Raw genomic sequence first — 24,165 nt, forward strand, 5'->3', positions numbered from 1 at the left:
TCTATCTTTTTTGTGGTTCTTGGGAAATCTGGTCTAAGCTATGCCAATGTGTATAACCATCTAGTTTCCAATCTAAAGGTGTAATGTGGCAGGTGGCTTTGCTTCCGTGAAATTAGAAAATTATCATTTGAACCTTTTTTTGCATTGTAAATAATGATATCATATTATTATATTATATTATATTATATTATATAATATAATATTATATTATATTATATTATATTATATTATATTATATTATATTATATTATATTATATTATATTATTATTATATTATGCATGCTTTACTTCGAATTTTCCATTGTTAATTTTGCTTGTGTCATTTTATCAAAGAGTGGCTGGCAACAGTGTAGCTGTTTGTAAAACTTTTGCATTTACATTCTAAAGTTCGTTTTTTTCAAAAATAAATAATTTTTAACGCTAATATTGAAAAGAAAAACACTTTTAACCCAACGTAATATCAAAAACAACGTTTAACTTCTAAATCCAAACAAAATTGCGTTAATTTTTTGTTAAAAATTATTCCATATATTTATAAAAAGAATTGTTTGTTATAAATTTTGTGCAATGAAAAAAAATTTTAATATCTTCAAGAGAAATGAACTCTGTTGATTTGTTTCTGACGATTAAAAAGTTTAAGAAGCAGAAATCATTTTCCTTCGCGCTAAGTAAATTCATCTTAACAGGAAAGTTAACCAAGTAAAACAAAAAGTGATAAAGAAAGCAGTAAAAACTTACTTAATATTGTGGAATGCTTTTCGTTAAAATCAAGCTAAAAAAGGATACAATTTCAAATACAAAGTGCTTCACAAAGCAAATATAACTTGCAAAAAATAATAAGGAAATAAATGTATCTGATTTATTTCAGAAAGTTATCACCATCACACAGCCCTTTTAATCGCACAATGTTGTTTTTCAACAAAAAGGCTTTTCAAATGCACATGAATGAAACATTTTTTTCATAAATAATTTAAATATTCATTCTATTTTAAATAGCCCTTGAAATTCATTTCCTCAATGCTAACAGATTACAGACAAAAACTCCCTGTGCAATTGCAAAAAAAGGCATGCTTGAGAAAAATGTAACACAAAAAATTAAACATGCAATAACTACTCATTTGTTCGCCTTGATCTTCACAGTACATTGTTATTCGATTCTCGGAAAAGAATTTCCATTTTCTCGAAATAAACTCAACTCTGCACTTGAAACCAAAAACATTCAGCAAACCAATTAAAAGAGATCAAACTCAAAACTGAAAGTGCTACTATGCGTGATGTTCAACACAGTATTTATAAACAATTAAGTGCATTAACAAAATATGATAAAATATGGAAGATATACAGAACAAATATATATACCTATATGCAAAGACCGGGTGTATTATACATATATGCAAAAAATCCACACATCTCAGAAATAAATAATATATAATTAAAAGGGCAAACGTGCAAACACACACAGACACGAACACATAAATACACACTCACGTGCATTTGTATATGTATATGTATATATATATATGCGTAAACGTGCTAAATTACGTAAACTGAAAATCATAATCATAATCATATAATGATAACAGTTCTCTGCTATGGTAGTTATTTTCAATAATCTGCGATGAAACTGTTAGCGTTCGCGTGATCCACAATTCCGAGAATCATGTCGTTTAAATCGTGATTCATGTTCATCAAAACGCCGATCACGATGATTATCATGAGTGGATCGACGAAGTACCACATCATTTTTCTTTGCTCTTTCCAACTGGGAATTTCCTTCACGTGAATCGTCTCGCTTGTTCGATCTTTTCACTCGATCGCTGCCCTTCTTTTTGCTCGGATGATGCTTTCGATTACCGTTCTTTTTACTGTTAGCGGAAGTTACTGAGGACGAGGCCCATGATACAGACACAACAGATGAAGATGAAGGTCTCGACGAGGATGATGACGACGACGTTGCCGATGATGACAATGACGATGAATAGGTATGAGAGGTAGGAGAAGAGGAATTAGTAAATGGAGATGAAGTAGAGAACGCCTTCCTACTAGAACGCTGATGACGACCACCCCCAGTTTCTGAAGCACCAACACCATCAGCAGCACGACGTTTACAAGCATCTCCGGCAGAGCTGGATCGGCTGCCTCCGCTGGACCAACGTCGCTTAAGAACAGTGTTCTCAGAACGAAAACTCTTCTCAGCAGCACCTTCGGCAACTGCTGATTTCGTCAGTGTCAACCTTTCGGCATTTTTCTGAGATTCTGTCTTTGTATCCTCAGATAAATGACACTCCTCTTCGTATCGGAATTCTTCTTCCATTGTCGGAGATTGTAAAGTCGGACGACGTCGCCAATTCTCTATCTTAAAAGAAACAAGCAAATCAAAAAACCGAACCCACTACTCTACTACTACTACTACTACCACTGTATATCATCATTTGTTATTAAAATTTTTTACTTACTTCATAACCTGGTGAACGCTCAGAAGAAAACCCCTTAACAAGAAAAGAAAAATTAATAAACAAATAAAGTATATTGTAATTTTTCAACTTTCCAATATTCAATGCTTACACCCTGTCGACGACTCGCTATATCTGACATTGCAATTCGCATTAGCATGGTAGTGTTACTCATCTCGTTTCCTTCATTTCTTATCTCTGACTGCTCACCTACCACCATCGACAACTCTTCTTCTCGTGACACTACTTTATTAGCTACTTTGGTCGCTTTCTTCAAATCTTCTTCCATTGCTTTTAGCCTGAATTGTCTGCGTTTTTTTCGTTCGTTAATGCGCATTTCCGCCTAATTAAAACAAAAAATAAAAACAACCGGCCTTATAATTAGAACAAAATAAAAATAATAAATAAGCATTTTATTCAATTCTGAAAAAGAAATTTCAATTTACTTGTTCGCCGGTCAACGGTAAGTAATACAGCGACGGTTTTGTTTTGGTACGTTGAAAAAGTTGCGCCAATTTCTGAGCAGCAACCACTAAAAATGCAAAATAATTTTCTTTCTTTCCAGAATACAAATGCTTATTATCTCTATCTATCGCATTACTTTCACCTACTACTTTCCTAATTGATACAAGTTTTAAAAAATTAAAATCATAACTAAACATTATAATAAAATTTTCTTCAATAATAATAATTAATTGTATAAGAAATAATTTACATCGAGATAATATATTCAAGATTCAGAGGAATTCAGAAGAAGATATCAAAATCATGTCCAAATTGATTTTGATCATCAAATTTTACATTAAAAAAGAAGAATGCATTACAATAATTAAGTGCTGCTACTAAATTTAACAACACTCGTTAAATGTCATAAATTTTTATTACTAACAAGAATAAGATTAAAAAAATTACGTACATTTCGATGTCACTTTTTTTCCACTCGCGTCAGGCTAAATAAATAAAAATTGTGTTTTTATTGGATGCAAACACCATAGAACAATAGAACAAAAATTCAACTAAACAATATTATAAACTTTTTCACTTATAAAACAATTCAAAATAAAAATATGACATATTTTATGACTGTATGACATAAACTGATTCACTTATATTGTTTTAAAAATAATTTATCTTTCAAATGCGTGATTAGACTGACTGCTATCAACAGCAAAGAGTATTAAACTCAACTCACTTCACCAACAACAACTGGAACTGCAGAAACCAATACTTCTTCTGTAGCTAAAAATTAAATTATCATGTATTAAATTTATATACCAAAAAAAATTAATAACTAAAACTAAACTGAAAAATATTCCTTACAAACAAAAATCTCAAAAATCAAAAATGTTCCATTCTCCATTAAAAATCACATCAGTATAAGAGAAAAGTATTGCTTACCCTCGTCTGATTCCACAGTTGCTAACAAGGATTCCAACTAAAATAAATACATAAAGCGCATTTTAATAGTGAAAACAGTCAAAAATTATAAGTTTAATTTTCTATTGTTATCCACAATAATAAAGGAATTTTAATAATACACAAAATGATATGACAATTACATCGGAAAGCATATTCTAATTGCTAAAATTTTTACATCGATCCCCAGTCAAAGAATAATAAGACCGTCCAAACTGAAAAAATAATAAAAACAAAACCTCTTCTGTTGTAGAAAAGTCCACGTGCAAAGTTTTTGGATTAGAAGCAGGCCAGCGTACATTGTGCAAAGCATCTCGAGCTTTGACAGCACTTTCAATATCATCATACTATAAAACAAATAAAAAGCGTATGAGCAATATCGTTCCAATAATAATATAATATCCATATCCATTATAAATGCTTTAAATACGAAAGTAAATTAAAAGAAAAACAATTTCACCTTGACAAGGCAAGACGATTTAATGTTGTTTATCCAAAAATTCTTCTTGGAATAAGAGCCAAAAGAGCCAAGAATATTGTGCAATGCTGGAATAGCATACGGCCGTGTCAAACAACGCACGTAAATGACAGGACTGCATTCACGACGAGCCGGCGAAACATTCCGTCGTTCATTTATAGCAGAAATCAAATCAGCGTCCCCTGAAAAAAAAGCATACAAACAAGATCTTAAATACAGCGATGCATTTAAGTATTATTGAAATAATTTTACATGAAGAATTTATTGGAATCTTATTTGCAGATTCATCTTGGTTCACATCTTGATTTCGAACAACTTCACTTTTCATTTCTTTATCTTTTTGGACAATATTCTTCAAAATAAAAAACGATGTAATGTAAAAATAAAAGTCTATTAATGAAATATCATCATACAGTAAGAGGTTCGCCATCAGGCAAATGACAAATACTTGATTTACGCTGTCGTTCTTCTGCACAGGAAACAGGGTCTGCAATGCATTCTGATACCTCTTTTCTTTTTCTAAATTTAATGTCCAATTTTATATATTATAATTAAAAAAAATTAAAATAGTAAATATAAACATTAAGTAAAAATAAAATGCAAAACTAATACAGTAAAACTACGATTATCCGTTACTCGATTATCTGAACACTTTTGGGTCTGCCAACCTGCATTTCACTAATACTGTAACATTCTGTTGTTGCCTAATTTTTATGTCCGGCATGTCTACTACTATAAAGAGAAAGGTTTTGAGTTTAGAGCAAAAGCTAGAAGTGTGTAGACTAGTGGAGAACAGCGAGTCGCTCAGGAAAATCACTGAGAGTTTTGGTGTGTCCACATTTTCAGACATCTATCGCAGTCGAGGTCAGCTAACTGACTTTGTGTCGCACATGGATACTTCGAGAAGAAGCTATCTTCGTTAAAACAGAAACTTATTGCTGATTATATAGAATATGACACAAAATAAACCTGGTGCTTTCTGAATGTAGCGCTGAAAAATACAATCGACCGTGTTAATAAACGTTCGTGCAATATAAGCGAGTAAAGGGCAAATAACGTCGCATAAGAAACAGAATGTCTACTCTTCCGCGTCTAATTGAGAATAACAGCCATAAACGCTTGAATTACGTATATACATTTTGAAAAGCTGAAAACGTCTAATTATCCGAAAATTCGATTATCCGAAGGATCCCCAAAAACCGAGTGTTCGGACAATCGGAGTTCCACTGTATATTTTTTGAAGCATTAGAGACTGACAACAAATGAATAAACAATCAAAATTAACTGGAAAAATGATGTGCTTCAAATAAACTGCTTATGATTTGATTAAATGAAAGAAAAATATTTTGAATTTCATATTTGATGAGAAACGAAGAGATAAATGTGCTTACCGATTGTTGACAGGTGGCAATTCAGATTCAAGATATTGTGAGGATAGTTCTGTGTTGTCAGAATCGGTCAATTTGGACGATTTCTTCTCTTTAATTTCCTTAGCACCAGCGCCAGCGGTGACGTGGCTGTGGTCGTCGTCAAAACTGTCGTCACCATAGTCGAGCACTTCATCTTCAACACTTATTGCAAACGCGCTTACGGATATGCGCTTTGTTGGTGGGCTGGTGGTCGGTCTTGAACTGCTCTCAATAACTGCAGGTGATAAACAAGCTTTCTTGTCAACTGATGATGGCAGTTCCGCAAATGAAATTGCCTGCAAATTTTCCACGCTTGTATGTTTGCCTGAACTGTCGTCATCCTTGGTGGATGTTTCAAGACGTTTCACTCGATTCACGACGTCTTCAGCAATCGCGTCGTTAGCAATAATATTTGTTTGCTCACGTTCATCTCTTCCAGTAGTATCCTTTGACAGTGATAATCGATTTGCTTGATCCACTTCAACTGAAACATTTTCAGTCAATTTCTCAGCAGCAGCAGGCAAGTTGACATCACTGTCAGACAAAATTTCTGTGCAAATCGAATTATCTTCCGTATGTTTCCGTTCGCGTTCTTCAGAAAAACTTTCCAATGAAAAATGCTGCTCTTTTCTGGCTTCATCAACAAAACTCCTATTCTCAAACTGATCGTCGACACCTTTCTTCCCTTCTACAACAAATACATCCTCATCTTGGTCTTTTTCACAGCTTTGCAAGTGCCGCTTGCTGTCCGGTGCCTTTTTCTCTTCACTAGATGTTACTAACTGGTTCAAATTTTCCAATCCTAGCATCTGCTTCTCAGCAGCTTCACCAACGACGACACCGGTCTCCTGACCGGAACAATCAACAGCAGTCGACGTCAGTGCAGATTTTCTCGTGCGCAACACGCGCGTCAATTTCACCGATTCTACATCGGCCGATGTTTCCTCCTTCTGCTGTATCTTGCCACGACGACCGCGAGCGGCAGCAGTCATCGACACATCCGATTTTCCTTCATACTCTACAACTGCTTTCGATTCTTCAGAAGCCATCTCTGATGACGATGCTGCACGCGCTAAATCTAAAATGTACAATAATCCTTACATAAATAAGAAAAAAAATGCAACAACCACAACAACAACAACAGCAGAGAACAAGCATGCTTGCCTAACTGTTTCCACATCATATAACAGACAAAACTGTTCAACTTTTTACGTCCCCTATGTAAACATGAAAACAAAAACGTCTTTCCATTTCAATTAAACTAAAAACTTTATAAATTAAATCATAAAAGAATAAGCAAATCACGTCATTAACAGCAAATTCAATTCACATATTTCATTTACATGCCACATTGCAGACGATACGTTAATAAAATACATACTTTACAATATTACAATTTAAAGAAAATTATTTTCACATAAAATAACATAACAAATAAAAGAAAAACATATATTATATTATATTATATTATATTATACTATATTGTCCATAACAATATTCTCATTCAGTGAAAAAGATTCAAAATCGGTTTAACCATAATTATGAAATTTATAAACCTATAACTGTAATTTTATCATAATCATTATTACTTATCACTAAAAATTTGATAAGCATTATTTATTAAAAATCAATCAGCAGAAAAGTTGATGACACTTGACTGAAATAGAATACTATAAAATACTAACGTCACATTCACGTAAGTCGCTAACCGTGCCATTTGTAAACAAAACAAACTACTCTAATTCACTTTAAATTTAAAAATACCTGCAGCTTTTCTAGCTTTCATTAGAGCAACCTTTTGCTCTTCAAGATATTTCGCAACTAGCTTACTGCCGCAGCTTTGCATCTGAAAAATAAAAAAAAAACAGTACAACAATAACGCAACCATTTCACTACTTGACAAATCTTACTCCGCTGTTTGGAGCTTCTTCATGTGGCACAGCAGGACTAGCTTTCGCATTAGCCTCATCATCTTGCATCGCCTAAAATATGCTTATACATTTATTAAAATATGTTACAAAATATGCTTTATCATTCAACCAACGAAACTACTTCAGCAATGAATATCAAGCGCAAGCAGTTCATTTTAAATGATTTTCAAGTAAAATAATATAAAAAATGAAATCAACAGTAAACACCGAACATATTTATCCAAAGAATTATATTATATAAAAATAATATATTCATTCAGTATGCGAACTTTCTTACCTTATAAATAACATCTGCATAAGCAATGGTTCTTCAACATAATTGACAATTACAAGATAATCAAGAAACATTTAGTAACTTTATATTAGCCGTTACGATATAAGAATGATAATAAATTTTTACATATCTGCTATTCAAAGCAAAATTAAGCAGTCAACAGCAAAAAATTCAGAGTTCACAGTACAGTATCTGCAAAATTGAACGTTAAAATCAATTACAGTAAACCAAAATACATTCATAACAGGCATCCCGTAAAACAATGAGATAATAAAGAAAACTAATTTGTGGCTTATATTTTAGCAATTCTACATCGAAAGGATACAAAATATTGCAATTACCTTATGCAGTCTTTCGCAAAGAGCAGCTTTGTTGCCGGATGCAGATAAATTTCTTGCTCGTAATGCTTCCCTCAGGTCAACGACTCTCATCGAATGAATACTATCCAAAGATTGGATTTCCGGTTTTTTAAACGGCATTTTTTAAAATGATGCAAACAATATAACGGGCGGTGAAATCACTGAAGATATAAACATGGACACAAATTAATAAGCTGTGAATGCTAAAAACAATAATCTAAGAGAAACAGTGACTGAATTCAATTTTAAAATCAACAAAAGATTACTTAAGTAAAATTCAAAATTACATGAAACAAAAACATTTTTAATTAAATGCCAAGTATCATGACCCTCAACGCAACAATCCCATAAACTGAACAAACATTATTATTTGTACTTAAACTACATAAAATATATTACACTTATTATAAAATAAGAAGAAAAAATAAAAGCATTCGATACGTTCGTTTCTTTACCAAGCAATGTACTATTATCAATAAGGCAATATATCTAGCGTAAATAAGCAGTGAACGGCAATTTAAAAATGCACATAATTATGAAATCATATACTTAAAGTAAAAACACAAAAATATATTTTCGTCGACGACGAAACACAAACTACCGTTAAGTAATGAATTATGGCCTACTGTAAGAAATTTGAACAACAATACATATCCTGCAAATCAATTATACAGTATGTATAGTTTACATATAAAAGACATTACAAATACTAACATTTACTGTTCATTAATGTAATAGTAATAATTTAAAAAAAAACTTAATTAATAATTGTATATTTAAGTGTTAATTTGTTGAATAATGAGCAATATTGATCATAAAAATAATTTTTTTATTTTCCCAAATATGGTGCAGTTAATATTAAAACTTAATGCTATATTTCATGCTTCAAATGAGTGTTTGTGAATATATTTACCATCACATATTAAATATTTCAACATTTCAATTTTGAATTACAGTACAATTTATATTTTAGGTATTTAAAAGCGTGCTACTATTTAAGCAAGAAATCATAATTCCAATTAAAAACTTGCGCATCAAATAAATAAATAATTAAATGTGTTTACTTGTGTTTCAAAACAATTTTAGAATAAACATAACCAACCTATTTCGACAATGTTTTTCTAAATCAGTAGAAGCTCTTTTACATTTTACATAATAGTAATAAAGCTTACACTGAACATATTTTCACAAACATAATTTTTTATATGCAGTATATGATTTGCATTAGAAACTTTTCTGGAATGCATTTTTAAATTCATTTCATAGCCGATTAAATTTCGATATAATACAACTACTGTATTCAAAAAGTAAAGAAATGCAAGTAATCAATAATAGGAAATAATCTGCAGTTTACTTACAGTGCTTGACAACTGCATCAATAATAAACTGTTATTCACATCGTATTTATTGATAATGCTAATTTGATCTTTTTGAACGTTTTGAAGTTTATTATAAAATTTTAATTAATCATATTTCAAGATGTTATTTCAGGTTACCATAAAATATATTATTTGAGTATTTTTCTGTTTTTCTATGCTAGCAAAATAAAACAAGTCAAAGAATAAGGACTGTAATTGCTAAACATTTTGGTTGGTTGTCTTCCTTGACACAAAATGACAGTCAAGCACGCTCTTTTTCAATGTTTCTTCAAGGTACGTAAAATAAAACAACAATTTCCTCACAACATTGATTAATTAATTAATCTGCAATTCAAAATTGATTATTCAGTTGTGGAATTTTACAATAATTATAATTTACTTTTTAAAACAATTTCTTCGATGAAACGTCATACAAAAAATCAGCCAACTCGATTCCCACTGTACTAAAACAAAACAAAAAAGCAGTGAAACTGTTAATTAAAGCAAAATTAACAAAATTACCTAGCAACTCGTGCTAAAGTGTTGAACGATGCTAAACAACGATACCTTACTGTGTTCATGTTAGCAATACTTGATACCCGACTTAAATAGCCATAAGTGCAGAGCTTCCTAATCTAATACCAGAAATGAAACTATGATAAAATAAACATTAAATAAATATACGGCTTACTGAGGAAAATAAATCCATCGATATGTCAGCATGCGATTCTCTTAACAAATAAAAAAAGATAGACAGCATGCGTTCTTCAGTAAATATTTTCGGCCCGCGCAGATGTGCTGCAGCGTTTTCATGTTGTCCTTCTTTTCGACGTACGCGACTTTTTTCAGCCAGCTTTATACAGAAATAAGCAACAACTGTTAATGTTCCTTGTAAGCATTCAAAAAAAGCAAAAAAAAATACTTTGACAAAATATCTACGATCTGTTCTTTCAGGATTATAAGAGGCAATGTAGCCGGATATGAGCAAATATTTTTCATACAATGCCAATTGATCATATTGCTTTTCACGGTCGACGTGAAAACTGAATAAAAATCTGCATTGATTGTGTTCCTTTACAACTGGCTTCAAGGCCTCCCAAGTAAATGTTGGATCATTTTTGCGGAATTTTCTACAATTGGCGTATTTTTCTGTCCTTTCCAAAAATTTTAAATAATTGCGCTCAATCTGAAGAAAAAAGCATTATTTATTTCACACTCTCCGTCCTTAATACATAACGTACTATAAATTTCATTTCAAATTCACTTGAGGAATATTTCCTGAGAATGTCCACATACAGCTGCACGTATTTTTCATATAAATTATTGTTCCCTCTGTATGGACGAGATTCAATTATGTTGTTAATAACTTTTTCTAAATATTTGAAAATCATGCTGAATATTGATAGAAAACTAGAGTAGTTAATCATTCAATAATACCAAAAATTCAAGCAACAAGAAAATGAATGAAAAATTTACTCGTTTTTATGTGAGGTATACCAATTTCGAAAATCTCTGCGCCGCCAGATGTGCTCCTATAAGCCTGATATGGCCAAGGACACTCGCTCAAAGTAACAGAACATATGTTCAATCCAGTCTGAAAATTCAATAAGACAATTAATAATACAAAAAGCAAAACATATTTTCACTCACCATTTCTTTGAATTTCGGTAGCAATAATAAAATAGATAGCATTTCCTTGCGAAGGTTTTGTAAATTCTGAATTATTAAATAAATCTTTTTCTTCATTCGATATTTTTTTGACAAAATTTTAGCAAATGTACGCATAACAGTTTCTTTCATAAAACAACACCGGCTATAAAGTTTGCCTAAAAACATTATGCTTTCATACAAAATCTAAAATTCCAACAAACTTATACAATTTATTTCATTGTTAAATTTACTTATCAGTTCTGCAATTAAAAAAATCCCTTGCATCCTATTCCAAATCAATTTCCAAAGTGTATCACATCTGGATATATTATTTAGCATTGTGTTTGATTATCATTTTAACGTCTTCTTCATAATGTTAACAAAAATTACTTTTCAAATGCAATGAACAATTTATATATAATACGATACTACAATATTCACAGTAATTTGCTAATTTTGCTAATGTACCTGTCTGAGCAATTGCTGCTTCAAAAAAACATCCTTCGGTCGCCACAAGCGAACAGTCGACTTCAATAAAAACAATCTAACATGCAAATATAAATATCATTAAACAGTTATCATTGTTATTATGATCATTATGTTTGTAATTATTATAGAATTTAAAGGCCTTTTTCACATGAATGCTATGGAAACAGTAGAGCTCGAATATAAGTTCACATGTTCAAACTTTAGGAATGATCAAAAGTATAAAACATAAAGTAAAAAATAACAAAAGAACAACAGCAAAAATTGAATATTAATGAAAATATTTTAAAAATTTACCTTTTTGCTGTGGAGTATTTCTTTCAGCAATTCTGAAGCCAAATAGATCTGCTCACCAAACAAATGCAATAATGAAATATCATTACGCTGAAACAATTGCATTTTTTCAATAATTACAACAATTCATTGAATAATTCACAATTATGAATAACTTACCGTGGACAAAATCTTCCATAATTTCTCCAATAGTATTTCAAGACCAGGAAATCTTTTGGAGATTCGACCCTTTCTAACGCACATTTTACACTTTCAAAAAGAGAAATGTTTCCAGTTGCATTTCACGCTCTTCAGAGAATGTCAATAAATTTAAAACTATTTTAGTTCACTAAACTATTTAAAAATTTTGGCATTATAAAAACTGTAAAATATTACCCAAAACATAATAAAAAATAGTAAAAGACAAATTCCTTTAATTCAACAACAATTCAGCAAAATTATCATATTTACAAATCATTATGATCACCAATTAATATCCGTTTGCATTACAAAAAAATAACAGTTACCAGAAAAAAATACAATAACACTGAATGTATTTTTTAAAATATGACAACTGCTAAGCCTGTTCAAGGTATATAACAAACAAATACTCGACTGAGATTTCAATTATCACGTTTTCAAATAAAGTACAGTAAATTTATAATTCAGGTGCAATATGTGAATTGAAAAACTAATGGTCTTCAGCGCATTTTAGCATATTTATTTTGTGACTAACAAGATGAATTGTAAAATTTAAAACTACATTTAGTTATAAAAAAATATAAATTTCATGGCATGCTTAAAAAATTATAGTCTAAAAGAACGCAATAAAAGCTAAAAATCAGCTAATGCTAAACGTTGCCCAGTTTTTAATATAACTGTGCTGAATGTAGATCTGATTTATAAATTACAGAAAATAATAAGTATAAATCAATGTGAAATAAGACATATAAGTAATTTAAATTTAAACAATTGACCAAAAAATGCAGTTTTAGATCAGTGTGTTCTATGCATATTAAACAATGTTTATGTTTAAATTTATGATTTTCAAATTTTTAAACATGGTCTGATCTAAATTAATTAATAACATGATTCAATGGGTAAACTTAAAATTATTCAAAATAATAACTAACAATAAAATAATAATTTTCAATAATGTCAATATAACATAGTCACAATTAAATGAAGTACAGTATCCATTCAACATATGTGAAAAGTTTTCAGTTATTTACTGTACGTTGGAAAATATAAAAATTAGAATTATTATACTATATTTGAAATTATAAAACGGAAAGATAAACTATGTCATTATTAAATATTCATGTGTATGATACCAATAATCCTGAACTGTGATGAAAAACTGCATTAACATTTTTTTACTTATTTAATTCCGTAAAGTGAAAAAATGGCTACGCTGTACATGGCGCAAAAATATTAACTTCATTCATAGGTTACACAGCCCCAAATCAATCAGTCACTTTATTTCCATTCCACTCATTTCCAATTTACTTTTCATTCATTGCTTACTTAAACGTTATCCCAAACAGCAGTATATTATTTAAAATTATTCCACAATATCATTGATTCACTTGCTCCTTCGTAGCTGCTCAGAATATAAAACGAGGCTTTTCACTTCAACTGATATAATCTGTAGCCACCTTCACGTGCTACAATTACTTCCGCAGGTCGGATCCCCTTTTTAAAAATGTTGGTACATGCAATTTGGGGGATACTGAACTTATCGGTGATAGGAGAAGATACATCAATAATTTGTACCAGCTCACCCGTCAATTTTGACCAAATTCTTACTATTCCATCTGCACCGGCTAAGAAGAAAAATTTTATGCAAAGAAAGAAGCTAAGTGATAACGCTTTCAAACTTTACTCGACAAAATTACTCGTTCTTCGGGATCCATAATTAATGGAAGCTTAAATCCTCGGTTGCAGTGCCTATCGTAAGTCATCACCGTCTTACCAGTACGAAGGTCTACTTCTTGCATCTGCAATGTAAATATACAAAATTTCCATTTTCAATAATATATATACAAACTTCAACTAAATATTATTCAGAAGTACAATACAGATCATAAATATAAATTATTAAGAATAAGTGTTGGCCATAATTTAAATGTTTCGACTAAATAAATGAAATCACATATTTTACGTCAAAACAGTAAAACTTACTTCGCCATTAAAAGAGAGCATAATTATTGAATTATCACGCTCACATAATTTCAAGGAACACGCTCTGACAGAAACTACATCACGAAAAACTGCTTTACGAAATGCTTCCCGAATATCATGACGAATTACCTCAAAACCACTCATTCCAACATAAACACAACTTCCATCCTAAAAAAGTTACTGAAAAATACTAAAGAGGAAATCACAAACAATTACTTTGTTTACGGCCATGGTCTCAGCAAAATTTCTGAAACGTAGCATTGTTTTGAAAATAAAGCTATTGCTTGCGAGAATTGCTATATAATTTCCACAACAAATAAAGAGAGTTTTACAATAATTGTTATATTCCATAGCTGTCACCGATGCACAGTCATTAATACCAGCCTTCCTTGTTAAAGGTAATAATTGGGACGTGCTTTCTCTTGAAAACGCTGCTTCAAATAGGGAACAATCTATTATTAAAAATAAAAGAATATAATACTTTTTCTATAGTATATTCCAAAATGGCAAAAACAAAATGAAAATATACATACTGTTTGAACTGTCAGTCCGACCAGCTACAAAAAATTTTATTCCGTCCAAAGCAGTTTCACAAAGGCAAGCATTTTCATAAAAAATGGTCTCGTCATTAAAATGCAATTCTGAACTGACAAGAACATCTAGAAAATGCTGCGAGTAAGCATACGGGTATCCCAAATGGGAAAACAATTTGCCGTTTAAATTCCAGATAGAAAGCAAAGCATCATTTTCACAGTATGCATCCATGAATAAGCATTTGATCGACGCATTCAACGGAAAATGTGTCTTCTTTCGGAGTTCGTAATTTCCTGCATCAAATGCATCTCGTATTGCGCATTCCATAAATTGATGAGCTTCCCATTTACTATACGTAGCATGTTGATGAATTGACGCTAATGAATTACATTTGTATCTGTAACGATTTCGAAGCTTAGAAGCATTAAACTGCAATACTTCATAATTGCGAAAGGCCAAAAATTCTCTCTTCTCTCTAGCACGAAGCAAATCACTTTTCGTTGGGACACCAGGAATACGATTTGTCTCTGAACTTAATTTATAAATAATTCCTGATCGCGTGTCATAATAATAACCTTCTATATCACTGCATAGTTCAAAAAACTCGAATTCGTCCATCTGAAAATAATAATAAGCTTTTAAGCAAAATGAACAAAAAATTCATCACATTATTAAACAAGTTTATTTGAAAATGTCGCTTCTGTTCGAAGTCACAAAAACTGTCACAGTTATGAATTAAACTTCCACAAACTGTCATATATTAATCATACCTAATCAAAACTTGAAAATGAGATGTGCTATCTTTAGTGTAGAACTTCAAATTAATGTATCCAGTAGCTCAAAAACAAATTTCCTCTATAAGTTGAGCACTGCCTACTGCTTCATAATCAAATATTTAGCAACTACAGTGGATTATCAAGCAACCATTGAGTTCTATTCAAAAATAACAAATAAACACTAGCATTGAGAAAATACAATACGAAAATATGAAGCACACTAAACAACATTAATAGTAAAAACTATTAACTCGCTACCACTAAGTTAAAATCTACAAGCAAACAAAAGAAAGCGTTATTAGTAAATAAATGTATTGAGAAAATCAAGTTCAATTTCTTGAGTAAATTTTAAAAATTTTACTGAATGCCATTTCATGGCATTATAATTTATTTAAATAAGCATATATAACAATATCAAAACATGCGCAACAAAATTTTAAAATAAAGACAGCTTGTTTTTATTTTTTTGCTTTCAATAATTTGGTATGTTATTTAATAATACAGAGAACAAAAAATTTATTATTACATGTTAAACATTAAGTTATAATTACTAAAGTTTCATAACATATGAAAATAATTTAATAAATGCAATATATTTCATTTTTCATCTAAGCTTATTATATCATTAACTCATAGCAAAAGTAGCAAAAGCATTATGAAAGCATTTACAGTATGCCCATATGAAATGAATTTTAAATAAATAAATTATATTAAAAAATATTTTTATGTTATTTATTAATAAAAAATAATATTGTTTAAAATTTTATTACTTTTATTAATATTCATTTTAAATAAAATATATTGTAACATGAAAAGCATTAATTAAAGTGGGTCACTCTGTAAAATTTTTATAAGTGTTGTTGTTTAAACGCCTGTTATTCATTATTTTTGCTACATGGCTTTTATTTCAAACAGGTTTTTGTTATTACCTGCTACTGCATTGCCAACTTACTATATGATTAACTGCATTTTTGTTATAAATTTAAGATTTGTTGTCAAATGAAAAGTTTCTATTTGCATATCTATTAAAGTGTTGTTTTCTTGTTAAAATGTTTTAATTTTTGATTCATTAAATGTGCATGTTTTAAGGTTGGGTTAGGTGACAAACAATTAGCTTTTCAATGCTTAAATTTACATCTATGTATATCAATACACACATTTTAATAGTTTTGAATTGTGATCTGATTTTTTTGACAGTTTTTTACATTACGTTTAATACTTGATAGTTGTGTGTATGTTTCAGTTATAATTTGAGATTTATAGCATAAACATCAAGTTTATTACCTTGCATATTTTAGAATAATACGCTTATGCTTAATGTTAGTTGAGTTGTATAGTAATTGTGTTACAAGGAATTTAATTTCATATAATCCTGTTGTTTTGTCTGTTATGGTTAGGAGTTATTTTTACTTTTGTTTCAAATGTGTTTGTTTTAATAGTGAAGCTGAAAGAGATGGCGGATTCTCATTCTGCTACATCTGAATATGCTCATAAGCTATGGACTATTTTGAACCATCTTGCATCTGCAAAATTACCAGCGACATTGCAAAATATTTCTTTGAATATGGACAAAACATTTCGTTGGACAGCAGACGAAACTAAAGCACGTTTAGATGATTCCGTGAGCAGCAAACTACTGAACTGTGTTTTTGATAAGGATATTGAACAGCATATTTATCAAGTTCCTATTGCCACTGATGAGGTAGGAAATTTTTTATCTGTAAGAAGATTTATAGATTGATTATGGCTAATAATTCATTCTGAAAATTTTAATTTCAGACTGTTCGAGAGCATGATTGGTATTGTTTTGAATGTCATGCTGCAGGCCAATTGTATCCATGTACTAAGTGTTTTCGAGTATATCATTCGTCATGCATAAGTGCTGAACTTCGAGCTAATCCTGCAGTGCTTCTCTGCAATGCTTGTCAAGTACAAACCAAATTAAATTTTAAATGAACCGTTGTTAAATGTAGATAAATTTATAGGAAATAGAAAAAGAACCTCCCTGTAACTTGGAAACTTTGTCACCATGTCTTTCCAAAATATTGCAAAGTGCTGAAAAAATGGTAAACAGTTTTATAATGTACTTTCAAAATTTATTATGTTTATAATTTAGGCCAATGGTCAGTTTGGTACTTTGCCGCATCCTCAGAGTGGAGTCTCTGATGAACAGTATCGCATGCTGATTGCTAACCACATTGATCTAGACTTAATTGATAGAAAAATACGGAATATGCAATATTTGAATCCCACCGACTTTTTCAACGATTTTCAGCTTCTGCGTCATAATGTTTTCATCGTATTTGGAAGTATGTCGAAGCGTGTTACGTGGTTTTTGTCATTTTTTAAAGAAGAATATTTTTTTATTGAGAATTCTATAAGAAGATTATTGATTATATACTGTTACGTAATGCAATTTTAATGTCATTTTTTGCAGGAGATAGTGCTATGGCGAAACTTGCAACTGATTTATTAAAGGAAGTGGATACACAGGTATTTGTCTAGGGAAAATAATGATTTTAAATTTGTAATATCTTTTGCGGTTTACACTGTATTTCTTTCAGGTGAAGACTTTGCAAAGTATAATGCCACGCCGCTTTGCTGCTAGGGTATTTAAGTTTTTTTTCAATTTTGATTTGCATGCAAGGTTGAATTTTGATATCGGTTAATTTATTACTTTTGAATTTTTTGTTTAGTTTTCTGAAAAAGAAAAACAACGGAAAGGTCAGTTTAAGATGTTCAGGAAACCCGTGCATTCAGGTTCAGATAATTATTTGCCAAGTGAAAAGAATGTAGTAAGTGTTTTTGAAAATTTATGTTTAAAAGGTTATTCTAATGACATTTAAGGAAACCAACGGATGTTCTTGTGATGAGAATTATCGTGTAGCCGTGACAGATTTAAATAACTATTATCGAGATCTGTTTTATGTAGAATTAGAAAAGATGGCAGTCGAGGAGATGTATGAGGTACAGCTAGGTATCTTATTATGTTACATGATGAAATGATGTACTTGTATTATATTTAGATGGAAAAACAGTTTGAAAGTCTACGACAACAGAAACATCAGAGTGCAGTGCAAGACTACAAGAAACAGTTGCACTCGATTAAGACTCTGATGGATAATGAATACAATGAACGTTTGAGAACAGAAATCCAAATTTTACTAGAACATAACAAGGCAGAAATATCGAGCGCTAAAAAACAACAATGGGTAATAAATTTTTTCGTTTTTTGATATGTAAATGAGAACCGTATATATCTTGTGGGTTTAAGTGCGTGAAATGCCAGAAAGAAGCAATTTATCATTGCTGTTGGAGTACTCAGTATTGTTCTCCTGAGTGTCAACACAGCCACTGGCAAGAGCACCGAAGCAAATGTCGTCGAAAGAAACAAGAAACATAAATGAAAATTTGTTTAACAATGATCAGTAGTGTTATCCAGTGAATAACAGGATCAGTGCATGCAATTTATTTATTCGAATATTAATATTTCAAAAAGTTATTTGTGTCACCATTTTCACAGTTAAGCACAATTCTCATTTTACTACACCATATTTTAAGCTGCACACAATATTTAAGCTTCCAGAATGTGCTTGCAATGAAAATTTTTATTGAGAATTGAATCAAAAGTATCAATAAATAAGTAAACAGGATAACTTATTGTTTATTTTTTATCAATAGAACAAAAATGAAAATTTGGTCAGAATATAATTTCAATGACAGTGAAACATTAACGTCTGAACTTTATGCTTTAGTTGTTGAGCTTTTTAATTTTCGGAACTATATACTATGAGACAACTGATAAAGTGGGCTTTCAAATTGAAAATTAAAACAGTTTCAAGTTTTGCTGTTTTCGCACATGATACTGTTATTATTGTTCTCCAAACAATGTTGTATGTAAGTTGATAATGCATGAGCATAGGGACATTTCCAGTCTCTCAAAAAAATTTCACGAATGCTATCGACGAAAGGTCGATTCAAACCATTTTGATGAGAAACTAGCGCTAATCCTGTAGTAGTTGTAAAGTAATCTCCAGACCAGTTTGACGTGCCTCAATTAAAAAACAGCTGTATTTATTATAATTTTCACATGTAAAAATAATTATCTTCATCGACAATAAATATTAATAATTATGATTTAGTTAATTTATTATGGAATACAGAAAACGGTGTAAATATTAACTGTCAGCATTTCATGAAATCTATGCAGTGTGTATTACAACAATCATTACTAAGCATTATTGCAGGATTTACTGTTTTATGTTTTATTACTGAAACGTCAGTTTACTGTAGGCTATTCATGCATGTCATATAATATTTCAACCTTAATTTTTTTTCTGTAAATGTTTCTGTAAAATAGGCTTGACAAAGACTGAATAATAATTAACAAAAAACTGCACAGAATAACTAAACATAACACAGTACTTTAATATAATTATTGGTAAAGAAAAATATATCAACATTTTTTTCAATAAAAATGGAAATCTGTTCTTTTAAAAAATATCTATTTTTAATTCGATGACTTGAAACTGAATGACTGATACTAAATAATTCCTAAACAGGTTTAAACTGTAATATGATTAGTTAATTACATTATTATTATTATTAAATATTAATAATGAATTTTCAAATTTACCAATTATAACGGTGTTTTCAGTGACCATAAATTTGTTATGAGTTCGACGGTCTCTAGCAATCTGTCTTTGAAATGCCGTAATCGCAGGAACATTAAATATTTTCTTAAATGACTTATTTTAATTAAATGGTTTCTCACAAAATCTTTACAGACTTACTATTTCTACGCTTCCTTTAGTTGAGCATCCATTAATTGCTTGAAGAGATTTGAGAAAAGCCAAATTTTCTTTAACAAAATGCAATGCCGCAACTAAGATTTTCAATTCTACACCACTTTCAATGACTGCTTTTCTCAGTGCCGTATCAATTACTGGCCAGTAACTGAATTATTTTATTTATATAAATCATTTATTATAATTATTACAATATTACAGTTGTTTACTTCAAATTAAAGTTTTAAACATACTTTCTGGGCTTTTTATACAGAACCATTGGTATAAAATCCATTACATGAATATAAATGAAACGCTTTGCCGAACTGATAGCTGAAACAATGGCTTCCAAATCCCATGTACGACCAACAGTATTTAGTGAAGTAGGAGATGCCTGAAAATCCTAACAAATACTATTAAAACAAAGTGCATAATAATTATGAAACAAATCACCGCTATGTATACATCAGTATCGACTCCTTTGTATTGAATTGTTAATGGTGTTTTGTGATTGATATCTGTTTCGCTGATCAGCATATCATCTTTTTTTGAAAAACACATACTTTTATTATTTAAACTCAGGTATGGCTGTGAAGCTAAATTCCAATACGAAGCAAAAATGTGCTTCAAATCTTTGGCAAGGCATGGACAATTTAAGACAAGTACTCCAAGTTCCATTTTCTGAATTTCATTCTATCAATATGCTTATTTATTTAAATAAAATTTAAACCTGATTTAATGAACGCCAATCGAGATTTGCTGAACCCAAGTAAAAATGACGATCGTCAACAACAAAAAATTTAGAATGCATTGTTCCAGATCCGTAATACTTCTTTAAATGTAAAGGCCGACGATGTAATGCACCTGCAAGATGTATGTATCTTTTAACTGAAATGCATTGTAGATGATTGATTCTGTTTAACGAAAACCGCTATTTTTTCAACAACTTATTAATATAATATAATATAATATAATATAATATAATACAATATAATATTGTATTATTATTATAATTAAATAATTAATTAATTATTTAAATGCATACTCACCTTTAGAAGCTAGACTTGAACCATCTGCATTATCGCCACGATCCTTAGGGGGATAATTTTCAACCATTCTCACACGGACATGTCTTTTAGTTCCTGCTTTAAGTAACTGATCAAATATTTTCTCACCCTAAATACAAACTTTAAGTAACGTAATTGCATTTTATAATGTTTAATTTACCATTTCCGTGCTAAGATCAGGCTTGTTTAAAATATGCTTGCCTCTAAGACTTGTCTTATAAGCAGCAATATTGATTTCATTTTCTGCCAAAGCAAGAAGCATATTCCATGCTGCAAATGTAGATTTTGGTAATATCGCTGAGTCAAATGTCAAGTTATCTGGAATGCTTTCAACAATTTCAATGCTATTAAAAGAAAAAAAAGATTATTAAGGTATAAAATATATGTAGTAAGAATCAGTAATAAAATGTGCATAAAAGTGAATTACTTATTTGCATGACTGAATTATCATACATGCTGTTAAGTGTTTTTTGTTTGAATGTAAACAATTCATTTTTGCTAGTTAGTATAATAATGCAAGCGTAATATATAACTTTTGTAACCGGTTAATAAGTAAAAAATAAAATTTATGAAGCATGACTTACCTACAGGTGATTTTGCACGCTTCTCTGTAGAGTTTTCTTGCACTTGTTTCGCTACTACGCAACGCATCAAGTGTTTCGTTTGATTTGCGTGATTTGTTTACAAAAAGAGATATATATACATTCCAACCTGGATCTGCAAAAAATACTGCTAGGCATAACGCCAGAGCAATTGTTGAAGCGCTACAAAAAGTTGAAGAAGAGGAAACGGAACTTTTCTTCTGAAAAATCCGTATTACTGGTAATGCTGGTATTCTACCAGCCCACGCTGATGAGGGAGGTAAGCGGCAGGTAGAATCAGTTTCCATGGGTCGTAAAGTATGCAGCTAAATCATGTCTTATCTCAGTTTCGTTGTAATGTAGTAAAAGGAATGGCCCAAAATGAGTAATTTGCATAACGGACTATTGTTAATGGGACGGACAATTAAACATTTTCCTTCTACCATTTCAAAATTTAATTAGCACACATTAAACTATATTTTTCAATTAATATAACATATCCATTACATTACTATTCAACTATTATTTTTATAAGTTCAGCTATATGTAGCAGTGTTTTCTCTTTGACTTACCTATGTTGTACATTTGTTGCTGCAGTGTTTAACTGACATTTTGATTGCCACTTACTTGAACAGAAACTGTAAACAACTTTTTCCATTATATTGCCTTCAGTTGAGGTTATCATTAAATTAAAAAAATCTTTCATCTGTCTATTTATGCTGAAATGCTTGAAAAATATAGCAAACTATTTATAATGACAAGATACATTTCATTTGCCTAATTTAGTATAAAAAATGCATCGCAATGTTTAATTTTAGTATTCATGTGTACATTTCAGCTCAACTTAGTTTATTTCAATAGTCATTTAGTTGTGTGAATCGATTCTTTACTCTTAGCTGTATAAAAAGTTTTACTTATTCCTCCTGCATACGGTTTCTCATCTATGTAATTCACCGCTTTAATTCCTCTGGCAAAGTATAATATCAATAACTGACCGTTTTGATAGTTTTATTTAAAGAGCTGAATACAGTTTTCACATACGCATCACAGTAAACTTCGTCTTCGTACGAATTTTCACAATAAAAATATAATGTTTAAAACATTTTTTACGTTACGTAATTTTAACACAAACGTTTTCCTGTAAAATAATTAACAATATTCCGTTACGCTTTGTACATTCCTTTACCCTTTTCCTTTATATTTCACGCTTTGCCTGCTCAGGTGAATACATAAAAATAATGCATATATGAATTTGAAAAGGTATGTCTATGAAATATAAAATACTTTTACGTGTTTCAATTCATTAAATCTTTAACTTCACATCTTAGTTCATAATAAGCAGATGCATTAGTAGTGACAGTATGATAAAGGGATATTCAAGTAAAACAGTACAATGTGTGGGTGTGTGATGCATTGCCCTTCATGTTTTGCATAAAAACGTCATTGTTGTTCTGAGTTTTAATAATTCGCAGCGCTGCAGATGCAGTGCAGAGACAACTTAAAATGTAAAGCTTAAAAAAGAAACTGCTGATTAAAAGTGTTAAATTAAGTGTTCATCTTTAATAGTTAAATTTGTCAAGTGACTTTTAGGAGATGTGCTAATTGTACATTGCAAAGCACAACTGTTGAAAAGTTATACGCACAACTTTGCAGCGTATGCAGAGCTCTGTTAATAAATCAGTAAGCTTGGTTTTTTTCCGTTTAAGCAAATTTACCACATTTATGCTTTATTATGGCACCATTATTATATTTGAAAGAGACGCGCATTAGTATTTTTAATTGAATTTTGCACAGATTTTATGAAAATTAAGCATTGTTTCAAGGAAATTTTCAAATATTATTTGCTTTTTTTACTTTGCAGTTTTAGCAATATCTAATAAATAAATAAATAATATCACCTACTGATTTAGATGAACATTTTTCTTCTGCTTTTGAATCCTTTTTCACTTCTTTAAAAATGGATGTTTTTGACATTCTGTTTCGACGAAAAGGTACAAAAAGCAAGCGCAGGAAAGAATTTTACTTCTAATTCATCATCTATATAACAGTTGCTTATCGTTGGTCAACATTTGTAATACTGATGACAACAATTTACGACAATAATGCTAACTTAGAAGACCGATGCCGCTTCATTGACCAAAAGCTGTCA

General features: G+C 30.5%; 5 protein-coding genes across 5 annotated transcripts; 1 reads left to right on the forward strand and 4 right to left on the reverse strand.

Annotated features, from left to right (window-relative positions):
* Nucleotides 1-1,627: 1,627 nt before the first annotated feature.
* Nucleotides 1,628-8,440, reverse strand: Tsp_09565 (putative SAP domain protein). Its single transcript, XM_003371296.1, has 12 exons — nt 8,303-8,440; nt 7,667-7,738; nt 7,521-7,602; nt 5,739-6,834; nt 4,761-4,866; nt 4,600-4,699; nt 4,330-4,529; nt 4,048-4,216; nt 3,852-3,888; nt 2,566-2,752; nt 2,044-2,356; nt 1,628-1,881 (listed from the first exon to the last, which is right to left on the reverse strand). Exons 1-12 carry the CDS (start codon nt 8,438-8,440, stop codon nt 1,628-1,630), a joined length of 2,754 nt encoding a protein of 917 aa, XP_003371344.1.
* A 38-nt stretch (nt 8,441-8,478) lies between these two features.
* On the reverse strand, nt 8,479-12,351 carry Tsp_09564 (conserved hypothetical protein). Its single transcript, XM_003371297.1, has 10 exons — nt 12,268-12,351; nt 12,112-12,198; nt 11,797-11,856; nt 11,329-11,394; nt 11,155-11,272; nt 10,920-11,050; nt 10,370-10,864; nt 10,201-10,313; nt 8,621-8,672; nt 8,479-8,523 (listed from the first exon to the last, which is right to left on the reverse strand). The coding sequence occupies exons 1-10, from the start codon at nt 12,349-12,351 to the stop codon at nt 8,479-8,481; spliced, it is 1,251 nt and encodes a 416-aa protein (XP_003371345.1).
* Nucleotides 12,352-13,716: 1,365 nt separating this feature from the next.
* Tsp_09563 (putative WD repeat-containing protein 21A) lies at nt 13,717-15,423 on the reverse strand. Its single transcript, XM_003371298.1, has 5 exons — nt 14,805-15,423; nt 14,488-14,723; nt 14,272-14,439; nt 13,973-14,087; nt 13,717-13,913 (listed from the first exon to the last, which is right to left on the reverse strand). Exons 1-5 carry the CDS (start codon nt 15,421-15,423, stop codon nt 13,717-13,719), a joined length of 1,335 nt encoding a protein of 444 aa, XP_003371346.1.
* Nucleotides 15,424-16,476: 1,053 nt separating this feature from the next.
* Nucleotides 16,477-18,984, forward strand: Tsp_09562 (MYND finger protein). The gene is made up of 12 exons (XM_003371299.1): nt 16,477-16,496; nt 16,880-16,980; nt 17,021-17,283; nt 17,361-17,510; nt 17,567-17,647; nt 17,698-17,890; nt 18,019-18,074; nt 18,146-18,190; nt 18,278-18,376; nt 18,429-18,548; nt 18,608-18,793; nt 18,856-18,984. The coding sequence occupies exons 1-12, from the start codon at nt 16,477-16,479 to the stop codon at nt 18,982-18,984; spliced, it is 1,443 nt and encodes a 480-aa protein (XP_003371347.1).
* Nucleotides 18,985-19,418: 434 nt separating this feature from the next.
* On the reverse strand, nt 19,419-22,324 carry Tsp_09561 (cuticle collagen dpy-7). Its single transcript, XM_003371300.1, has 10 exons — nt 22,020-22,324; nt 21,596-21,779; nt 21,418-21,544; nt 21,099-21,256; nt 20,932-21,061; nt 20,822-20,910; nt 20,623-20,762; nt 20,375-20,537; nt 20,218-20,320; nt 19,419-19,633 (listed from the first exon to the last, which is right to left on the reverse strand). Exons 1-10 carry the CDS (start codon nt 22,322-22,324, stop codon nt 19,419-19,421), a joined length of 1,614 nt encoding a protein of 537 aa, XP_003371348.1.
* Nucleotides 22,325-24,165: the final 1,841 nt, after the last annotated feature.

This window comes from Trichinella spiralis (genome assembly GCF_000181795.1).
Source record: "Trichinella spiralis strain ISS 195 chromosome Unknown Scfld9, whole genome shotgun sequence".
Lineage (NCBI taxonomy): Eukaryota > Metazoa > Nematoda > Enoplea > Trichinellida > Trichinellidae > Trichinella > Trichinella spiralis.

Bases quoted from the DNA above. Each gene is read 5' to 3' on its own strand.
- Tsp_09565 (XM_003371296.1), bottom strand. From the start codon at position 8,440: ATGCCGTTTAAAAAACCGGAAATCCAATCTTTGGATAGTATTCATTCG. The intron at 7,603-7,666 runs GTAAGATTTGTC...TTTATTTTTCAG, and splicing joins AAGAAGCTCCAAACAGCGGA to ATGCAAAGCTGCGGCAGTAA. The intron at 2,357-2,565 runs GTAAGCATTGAA...GTTTCTTTTAAG, and splicing joins TAGCGAGTCGTCGACAGGGT to ATAGAGAATTGGCGACGTCG.
- Tsp_09561 (XM_003371300.1), bottom strand. From the start codon at position 22,324: ATGGAAACTGATTCTACCTGCCGCTTACCTCCCTCATCAGCGTGGGCT. The intron at 21,545-21,595 runs GTAAATTAAACA...GTTTGTATTTAG, and splicing joins CTGATCTTAGCACGGAAATG to GGTGAGAAAATATTTGATCA. The intron at 19,634-20,217 runs GTAAATTTGAAA...TTTTTAATTGAG, and splicing joins TGAAAACACCGTTATAATTG to GCACGTCAAACTGGTCTGGA.
- Tsp_09562 (XM_003371299.1), top strand. From the start codon at position 16,477: ATGGCTTTTATTTCAAACAG. The intron at 17,511-17,566 runs GTACAAACCAAA...ATAAATTTATAG, and splicing joins TTCTCTGCAATGCTTGTCAA to GAAATAGAAAAAGAACCTCC. The intron at 18,794-18,855 runs GTAATAAATTTT...TGTGGGTTTAAG, and splicing joins GCGCTAAAAAACAACAATGG to TGCGTGAAATGCCAGAAAGA.
- Tsp_09563 (XM_003371298.1), bottom strand. From the start codon at position 15,423: ATGGACGAATTCGAGTTTTTTGAACTATGCAGTGATATAGAAGGTTAT. The intron at 14,724-14,804 runs GTATGTATATTT...TTTTAATAATAG, and splicing joins TCGGACTGACAGTTCAAACA to ATTGTTCCCTATTTGAAGCA. The intron at 13,914-13,972 runs GTAAAGTTTGAA...TTTTCTTCTTAG, and splicing joins AGAACGAGTAATTTTGTCGA to CCGGTGCAGATGGAATAGTA.
- Tsp_09564 (XM_003371297.1), bottom strand. From the start codon at position 12,351: ATGTGCGTTAGAAAGGGTCGAATCTCCAAAAGATTTCCTGGTCTTGAA. The intron at 11,395-11,796 runs GTACATTAGCAA...TTAATAATTCAG, and splicing joins AGCAGCAATTGCTCAGACAG to AATTTACAAAACCTTCGCAA. The intron at 11,273-11,328 runs GTGAGTGAAAAT...TTGAATTTTCAG, and splicing joins TACCGAAATTCAAAGAAATG to ACTGGATTGAACATATGTTC.